This window comes from Dioscorea cayenensis, unplaced genomic scaffold, assembly GCF_009730915.1.
Source record: "Dioscorea cayenensis subsp. rotundata cultivar TDr96_F1 unplaced genomic scaffold, TDr96_F1_v2_PseudoChromosome.rev07_lg8_w22 25.fasta BLBR01000372.1, whole genome shotgun sequence".
NCBI classification, from domain to species: Eukaryota; Viridiplantae; Streptophyta; class Magnoliopsida; order Dioscoreales; family Dioscoreaceae; genus Dioscorea; species Dioscorea cayenensis.
The window spans coordinates 1-10,149 of NW_024086763.1; the positions used below are offsets into that span (position 1 = coordinate 1).

Genomic DNA, 10,149 nt, shown 5'->3' on the forward strand with positions numbered 1-10,149 from the left:
GTGACACCATAGAATCAAACTTTGGAGATAAACTCACAAGGATATTCTCAATAATTTGGTTGTCTTTAATCTCCTCACCAAATGCTTTCATTTCATTCACAATTTTAACAATCTTTGTATAGTAGTCTTGCACATTTTCTGCCTCATTCATCTTCAAGTTTTGAAATTCTCTTCTCAATGTTTGGAGAGTGGCATTCTTCACCTTAACATTCCTTTGGAATTCTTTTTGTAAAATTTCCCATACTTCTTTAGCCTGAGTTGCCCCAATTATTCTTGAGAAAATATCTGGGCTTAACCCCTGCTGAATATATGAAATGGCCTTAGCATTCTTCCTTCTGTGTTCCTTAAATGCTTTTAATTCTTGATTACTTAGATTTGTGGTAGATGGAGGTTCATCATATCCTTCCTCAACATACTCCCACAAATCTAATGATCTGAATATAGTTTTCATCTTCACACACCAGTGATTAAAGAATGAAGGAATTAGAGGACAATCACTACCTTGATTTGCCATGTAACTTTCCTATAACTCAACTTCTAAGAAGCATTAGATCTTGTAGCTCTAATACCACAATATGTTGGAGATCAAACACAAGCCAAGAAATAATTTGGGAACAAGGCAAAATATATAATAAGCAAAAACAATCTTCATTCAATCATCTAATTATTCATATTTCACATCAACACTTGATTCTCTGAAGGTGAGACAATACACAAGCAATTGAAGCTGAAAATTAAAAGATAGATTACTACTTACTAAAAATATAGATGCAATGGCTCATTCCATGTCCCATTCAAGAAGATAATCTAGAGCTGGAAGAATTTCCGTAATTGTTAGCATCGGGATTGATGTGCTTGTCTAGCTCTGTAATAAGAGAAATAAAGGATCTAGAAAGGAGAGAGACTTTTCAATTCACATCAGAAATTTTTGGTAGAAAATCTGCTGATCATCATCATCAGTATTTCATTCTCTTTTCATTACATTGGAAGCAGCTCTCTTCCACACTATAGATTTTTTTGCAGAAAAGTAAAGTAAGTTCACACATTCACGTGAAAACACATAATTAGCTTATATTATATAGCTTTGACTAGCTATAGTTGACTAGTCAACTACGATGGTAGCACATTACTCAACACCTAAAATAAAATTTAAAATATAATATGAATTTCTCTCTTTTATACTTATGTTCCATTTCATTTATCTTACGATGGAACCACGTACTTTATTCACTACAAGAAAAACAAGAATTTGGCACGGATTTTGGCCAAAAAATGTGCCAAACTGATTTGGCACGGAAACATAACTGTGGCTATAGCGTGTGTGATAAATATAATTTGTCACTAGAATAGTAAAATTATACCAAATTTTGTCACCCTTTTACTAGATCGTGCCAATTTTGTTACGGTTTTAGGCATCGTTTTGGCACAGTTTAAGGCACAGTTTGTTTGGCACCATTTTTGGCACGGTTTTGTTTTGTCACAGTTTTTGGACAGTTTATTTGGCACCTTTTTTTGTGCAGGTTTATTTTATCACAATTTTTGGCACAGTTTGTTTGGCACCGTTTTTGGCATAGTTAAGGTTTGCCATGGTTTTGACATGGTTTGGTTGTCACGATTCTTAGCACAGGTTAGTTTGTCACGGATCTTGGCACAGTGTCGATTGTCACAGTTTTTGGCATTGTTTATAGTGTCATGGTTGGCACGGTTTTTTTGGCACGGAGACGATTTTTGGCACATTTTTTGTAATGATTTTTGGCAAGGTTTTAAATTTTATATAGTTGTTGGCACATTTTTTGTCACAGTTTTAAATTTAGTAAGGATATTGGCATAGTTTTTGTCATGAAATTTGGCACAATTTTCTTTTATAAAATTACAAATGGATTTATTTAATAATAGAACATGTATTTAATTTTATCAAAATATATATTGTAATATTTGTAAAATAAGAAAATTTGTTATTACAATCATAGCATGACAATAATAAGGTCCAATCTACATGAGTCCGCAAAAATCTTAACATAAACCATGTACATTATCAAAAACCATATACATCATCCCCCAAGTCTTCAAGAGAATTATTGGTAGACGAAGAGATACATACTCTCTTCAGTATTGGAGGGTGCTCATCGGCATGTGTTTGTGATACACCTGTCAATACTCAAGGGCATGTGGCATATGAGCAAAATAGGCATGCTAGAAAGGTTAATACCTTGGCGACAAGCAATGATGATTCAAATAACTCGTGACAAGCCGACTCAGCTTGTAATTGATCATTAGTCTCAGCACGAGACCTAGCAAACTCTTCCTCCAATTCCTTAACTTTGTTGCGAAGTTGTTCAGTTGATCCAGAAGATCCCAAGCGTGGCTTGTAAGTGGATGAAGTGATAGGGACACAAGTGTAAATGCCGATCAGGTAATAAAGTGTGCGTAAGTGCAGAGTGTCAGTCCACAGGGAAGAAAGTGAATACTAATAATAACTCTAAACCCAAAAAATAACCTAAATGATCAAGTGTTATGTCTGTGAACAAAAACAAGCAAATATAAGAAAATACAGGAAATAATAGGAGAGAAGTCAAGGAAGAAAACTTTGTCCGAGCATAGCATCCCTCTAGGGTTATGAAGTATAGGACAAAGGTTGTCTAAACATGCAATCATATTTGAATAAAAAGGTTTCCAGAATTATACTAAACCCTAACTTCTCAGGTAAAGAGTAACCGAATAGGTGCAGAGTTGATACAGACATCCACATAATTGCATTAACACTCTATGAAACTTATTGTGGCTAATGACAATATCTTGAATAGATAATCTCACCAAAAGAGAGATTACCCCTAATCCGGATATAGAGCAGAAATGCGATTTCTCCTAAAATTCACTCCACATGATTGCAAAGATCATAGAGATTATCACTAACCCACTCGGAAGTATTGCGGGAGACAAAGTCTCCAAAGTTCACTAACCAAATGTGTACTCGCTATCATCTCGAATTGCGCCAAGTCTATGCTAGGTGGGAATTTTTTCTCATCACGTAGTAATACCAAATATGATAGCTAGGGCTTTCGTCTCGTTAGTAACCAAGCATTCAATCACATAATTAAAGCATCAAATATCCAATAACTAATGTCAAAAGTATAAACCCTAGAGTTCAATTATGCCCAAACATCTACAAATTATCCCTCAATTAATGGAGGGCAAGCATCCAAGATACAAATAATAGGAGGAACCATGAAAGCCATTAAAACGCCCTTCTTAATCGTGCCGATGTAGAATCACCCGAGAAGCCCTAAGGAAGCTTCCACCCACGCCGCCAAGGTGAGCTTGACGGCTATGATCTCCAATCCCCTTAAATGTGGATCCAAATCTCTTTTCAAATAACCCCTTGAGTTCTGGAGATTAGTCTCTTTTCTTCCCTAACTCTGCCTACAAGAATCGCTTAAAAATAAAAGCAAAGAATCCCCTAACAATCCTCATCAGATCTATTTATATCCGACTGCTTAAGGGTTGCTTACGGACGTAAGGACATGGTTGTAAGGGAGCTGGAGAAGATAGTCGCTAGTCTTACGAGACCACTTACAGTCATAAGTCACATCCGCAAGGTCTTCTATTTGTGTTATGGTTTAGCTTACGGTCGTAAGCGCTGGACCGTAAACTTCAGTGTTGCTTCTTGCAACTGCCCTTAAGGGCGTATGCTGTAGTATTAAACTCCTCTGGATAGTCCTGATGGTCATCCTTACGAGCGTAATCCTTGCCAGTAAGGTTCTTTAATTTGGCTCTGAATTTCCCCTTATGGCAATAAGCATGCAGGTAAGGTTCTCTAGAATCTACTTATGACCATAAGGTTGGCCGTAAACTGCCCGTAAGCCACCAGATTGCCTTATCCTTGTTTAAATGATGTCGAGAGAGCTCCAACTTCATCGTTTAAGGTTTGAAATACTTCTTTTGGCTCTCTCTTGTCTTAAAATACTGCCCTAAATATGAGAATGTGAAACACACTATATTTAGCATTGAATTTCACAATATGATTCAAATACATGCCGAATGAATGTACAAAATGATATGAAATACATGAACATTATACACTCATCATGAAGACATCTGCCTAACAATATTACCTTTTCCTACTACTCTGTTATGACTCCCGATGGCTATCTTATTCCATAATTCATCTTAGTTAATAGAGAATTCTCATCTATTCTTTAAATGCATATATCGACTATTGCTTTGTCAAATCCCTCTTCCATCCATTAAAAAATAAACAATCTTATGGCCATGTGATTAAATTTCCATGGTAAACTATACAATTTTATATATATAAAAAATTATCAAGACTGAAAATCCATAAAAATTCAAAGAACAAACTCATTTTCTGACCATAAAAAACACATATGCTTAAATACAAACATTATCTAATTTACAAGATGAGAAGAAAGTTCTGGATTTATTTGTCAGTACAAGCTCTATTTCTTTTGTTAATGAGGAAGAATTTATTGGTGAGTAGTGAAGTTGATGATTTAATGTCAGATATCAATGCTTGAATCAGTTGAAAGGAAGTTGACCTTTCTTCCTAATTTAGAATCAAACTAGATCAGGAGACAAAACAAGTTAAATCATAGTGAATTAAATTGGCTAATCAATTTAAGTGTATAAACCAATTCTCAAATATTAAATGAAACTAAATAAATATTAAAGGTTTAACAAGCTCAATTTATCAATAGATTATTTCTTTAACCCATTTAGTTGTTAGTTTATAATTCACATGTTAAAGAACTGGAAGGAACATGAGGTTGGTAAGAGAAACTTATCATAGAAAAGAATATTGGAATGGAGATGGAAACACATCAATAACATGAACAGACTTTCCTAGCTAGGTGACATAATTTTTTTTATTATTGGTTTTTTTAAAGAAAACCATTGTTTGGTACTTGACCATTAATGTTCATTGAACAGACTTTTTCTTAAAACTACCCTCATTAATAACATAAATCTAATCAAAGACTTTCTTTACATAGAACAGGAAATGCATTCCCATAATTAAAAGTAGTTATAAAATTAGAGGAAAAAAAAACTTGTCCTCAAATTAAAACATGATTAACTAATGTATATCAATAAAAAAAACTTGTTACAGATAAATAAATTTCTTTCAATCCACCAAATTAAAACATGATTAATATATATATATATATATATATATATATATATATATATATATATATATATATATATATATATATATATATGTCCTCACTCAACAATAAAAATAAATCTATCATGAATGAAAAATAAAATAAATATTCAAACATTCGACTCCTCCCTCTCTTTCGGTCAACTATGTTGTTATTGGTCATTTAGTGCACATATCATTGCATCTTGAAGTAAAATGCATTACCATTGGTCTACCATGCAAATTTTTAACCCTAATATATATATATATATATATATATATATATATATATATATAAGTCTTTACTAATGCATGCAACGCCTCACAAATATAAAAACAACAATCTTTTATTAATCTCAACTTGTCCTTAATATCGGTAATGTTGAAAACATTAATCTTATTATTTATAGAGATCTATTAGTATTAGTACGAAGTCTTAATGTCAGCAAATGAAGTCTGTATAATTCCCATGTTTTAAGTATCTATATTACTATTTAGCCTCTCTAAACTATGCAATGCTCCAAACTTTTTTATTACTATACCACCTTTTCACCAGCTGCTTATAATTAAAAAAAGTAGAATGATGTTGCTTTGAAGCCTAACAATGTTAGGTATGGAGTTCTTAATTTATCACTATATATATATATATATATATATATAGTTTTATAAGCATTGTCAAGTCTAATGATGTTGGTTAAAGCTTAATTATGATCAATGATAACTAATATGAACAAGCAATAAAATTTAAACTACCCTCCCTAGTCCCTAACCTCCCTAGGCTCCAACCTCTAAACAAAGACTTTCTTCACACACACACACAAACACACACACACACACATCTCTCTCTCTCTCTCTCTCTCTCTCTCTCTCTCTCTCTCTCTCTCTCTCTCTCTATATATATATATATATATATATGTTATCAATTATTAGGCACCTCCTCCACTATATAAACACTTACAAAGACCCAAGGCTACTCAAAACACACCCAAAACATTGGAATCCGACGTATCTGTGCACTCAACCTTTGCCTCAAGATATGTTCGTTCATCTCTTCCAAGGTATGTATATATGTTTGTGTACATGCATACAAAGTTGTATGTTTTTAAGAAACATATATGATGGTCGTGCCAAAAACCGTGCCAAAGAAAGGGATGATGTGTTTGTCACAGTTTTTGGTACGACCAAGCCAAAACCGTGCCAAATGCCATTTACTCCATTGACATGGTTTTTGGCTTGTTTTAGGCTTACCGTGCCAAAAACCGTGGCAAACACATCACCCTATTCTTTGTCACGGTTGTTGGCACGGCTAAGCCTAAATCGTGCTAAAAACTATGACAATAGAGTACATGGCATTTGGCATGGTTTTTGGGACGGTTTTTGTTTGGCTATGCTACAAACCGTGATAAAAAAAGGGATGATGTGTTTGTTACGGTTTTTGGCATGGTCAAACAATGCCAAAAACCGTGCCAAATGCCATGCACTCCATTGTCACGGTTTTTCACAAGGTTTTGGTTTGGCCGTGCCCAAAACCGTGGCAAATTGACAAAGAAAGGATGATGTAAGTCACGGTATTTGGCACGGGCAAGCCAAAACCGTGACTAATGCCATGTACTTTATTGTCACAGTTTTTGGCATGGTTTAGGCTTAGTCGTCCCAAAAACCGTGACAATGACAGGATGATGTGTTAGTCACGGTTTTTGGCATGGCTAAGCCACAACCTTGCCAAAAACCATGCCAAATGTTATGTACTTCATTGTCATGATTTTTGGCATGGTTTAGGTTTGGCCGTGCCAAAAAAATCAGGACATAGAAAAGAATTATGTGTTTGTCACAGGTTTTGGCACTGTTTTGGTACGGGTTTTTGTCTAAATTTTAGACAAAAACATAAATGGTGCCAAATACTGTAACAAAATTGTCATGATTTGGTAACCGTGCCAAATACCGTGACAACTTTGTCACAACTTGTTTTTCGTGCCAATTTCAAAGACAAATTTGGCATGGAATCAAAACTATGCCAAATTCCTATTTTTATTGTATTAAATCCAGCATTATATTCACCTTATTTAAATTTGTCAAGATAATAATGATCAAAAAAATTTTAAATTCAAAACAACAAACACTCTTGCTCTTTACATAATTATAAGAAACTAGTTCATTATTGATAATTTTGATAATTTTTATTACTACTACAAATAGTAAAATAGATGAGCAAAGGCATATAAGCTTGAACTTAGTCAAGCATTCAAGAGCAAGCTCTCTTTCTAGAAAACCCTAGAGAAGTACCACAATTGGGCTCCTAACTTTATACTTTCCAGTTTCAGAAACCCAGATAAGATCTCCAAATCCGTATGCAGTCATCCTTGATGCTTCTAAGCTTGCCTTCAGATGAACCCTATAACTCAGCTTCTCATATTTCTCCTTGAAAACTAGCACATTCGGTTCCACAACAACTGCAAGCCACTTGGGCACCGTCACAGAGACGGTATACTTCGCCGGACCATCACCGACGTTGGTTACTGTTCTTTTAAACGTTTGGAAGTGAGTTGTAAGATTAGCATTGAAGATGGAGATGAAGGATGGATAGTTAAGATCAGATGAAGGTTTGGAGCAGGCATAGTCCTTGGAAGACCTCGTGATCAGCTTGATCTGATTAAGAGTGTAATTGCAAGCACATAACATGCTCACATAGTCCTGTGGGCTGGCATCATAGACAAGCCCAGGGTCCAAAGCCTTGTTTGGGTCCACTTGCCCGGCTCCCACGGCGAGAGGACTTGTAGCAATGTAGTAGTTTCCAACTTCTTTGATGGGTTGAAAAGTGTTATCTAATGCACTAGCTGTAGTCATCATTGCTGATCGGATGGCAGCCGGGCTCCAGCCCGGCCTTGCGTCCTTGAGCAGTGCCGCCACACCGGATGCGTGTGGGCATGACATTGATGTCCCAGATAAGATGTTGAAATCACTGGCCAAGGGAGCATTGCCGATGTGAGTCACCGGAACTTTTGGAATCCATGCAGCGAGGACATCAACACCTGGAGCCATTATGTCAGGCTTTAGCACACTCTTGAAACTTGGTGACGGCCCTCTTGATGAGAAAGACGCCACTGCAGGAGCTGGCTTTGTGCCCACAAAGGTCTGCTTGAACTTCATTGTGACCGTGGCAGTTGAGTTGTTCTTAGCATACTCCACCAACATGACTCCATCTTCAGGACCAATCACAATCACAGGACTTGTGTATTCAAAAATGTACTCACTTGTGTTGGCTATTATTAGAGCTCCTGCAGCTCTGGATTGAGTCACAAAAGATTCCTGTTTCCATGTTTTTCCCTTGTCCTTGCATATAATGATGTTATCAGCGGCCACTGAGGACAACAATTTGGATGAGTTGCATGGCAAGATGGTTTCATCATAGGCGACTGGCACGTCCACAAGGAATGCGTTTTCAGGGTAGTGCGTTGTCCCAGTGATGATCTGACCATTGCCTAATACCACTATCCCTGAGAGTTGGCGGTCGATTGTGCCTGCCGCCACGGTTAACACCCAAGGGATTCCGTTATGTAGAGTTTCCAAGTCCGGTCCGGCATTCCCAGCAGAAGAGGAAACAATAATTCCCTTCTCCATTGCACCAAATGATGCTATGGCTATTGGGTCTTCATACAATGGCAATCCATCGAAGCCCATTGATATTGAGATAACATCAACACCATCAATCATAGCTTGGTCCATGGCAGCGAGGACATCAGATGCATAACGCCCCTCAAGCCAGAGGACCTTGTACATGGCCAATCTTGCTCTATGCGCAACCCCTCTTGCAACCCCGGGGGCATAACCAAAAAAGTTAGCAGCAGCATAGCTCCCTGCTGCTGTGGATGAAGTGTGTGTGCCATGGCCTTCAATATCTCTAGTCGAATTCATCGTGATGGTTGCACCAGGATTACCGGCAATGACACCCTTGTTGAAGTAGCGAGCTCCGATGAGCTTGCGGTTGCACATGGAGGAGTTGAACTCCTCTCCTGCCTCGCATACTCCCTTCCATCTCTTTGGTACTTCACTCATCCCTCTGTCATTGAAGCTCTTGTGCTCCGGCCAGACTCCGGTGTCGATGACGCCGATGATCACGTCTTCCCCGTAGTTGGAGGCTGGCCAGAGTCCAGTGGCCACATTCAGGTTAAGGAATTCGTACGTATGGGTTGTGTCCACTTTGGCGTGTCTGTCCTTGTGCACGTCCAGCACTCCTGGCATTTTCTTGAGAGCTTTTAGTTCTTCTCCTGAGAGTGCAACACTGAATCCATGCATGGCGTTCTCGTAGACATAGAGTAGATTTGAGGTGGCAACGCTTAGAGACTGAAGAGAAGCTGTGTACCACTGCTTGTGATGGTTGAAGGCCTTTGGCATCACCGACCCGTCCATATGGACAATATAGGTCGAACGTTCAGCAGCCATTACCAAGGAAATACCAACCAGAGTGGAGAGAAGAAGGCATGTACGGAATAGCAAGCAAGCAAATGGAGAGGCCATTACTACACATGGATGTTCTCTCTCTCTCTCTCTCTCTCTCTCTCTCTCTATAAAGGATTTGAGGTTCATGCTTTCAATGCTCTTCTTATGCTTGGTAATCAGCGCCAGGTGCTGAGCGTGCCACCCATGCCTCGTAATCAACGCCGTAAAAAACGCAAAAGTGATGGCTTTTCTGTCAGACATTCACTACATAATTACCATTGACTACGGCATTCCAATTGTTCCTTTCTATAAAAATGGTATAAAAATGGGTAAACCATGCTCCTATGAGAAAATCATACTGAAAAAAAATGAGAATAACGTGGGCATGTAAAACATTTGGATAATAGTTTAATAATTATAAGCTTCTTTGGAAATTATCAAACCATCACAATATTTAATTCTCACTGAAGATATTAAAAGTTGAATTCCTCTTCAATATATACTTAGAATATAAATAAAATAAATAAAAAATATAAAAAATATACATGATA

The 10,149-nt window shown here is 37.1% G+C and overlaps 1 protein-coding gene across 1 annotated transcript; it reads right to left on the minus strand.

Annotated features, from left to right (window-relative positions):
- Positions 1-7,432: 7,432 nt before the first annotated feature.
- Positions 7,433-9,676, minus strand: LOC120254162 (subtilisin-like protease SBT3). Its single transcript, XM_039262301.1, has one exon. It carries the CDS (start codon positions 9,674-9,676, stop codon positions 7,433-7,435), a length of 2,244 nt encoding a protein of 747 aa, XP_039118235.1.
- Positions 9,677-10,149: the final 473 nt, after the last annotated feature.

What these genes read in the sequence shown, in the direction of transcription:
- LOC120254162 (XM_039262301.1), bottom strand. Translation starts at nt 9,676, where the DNA reads ATGGCCTCTCCATTTGCTTGCTTGCTATTCCGTACATGCCTTCTTCTC.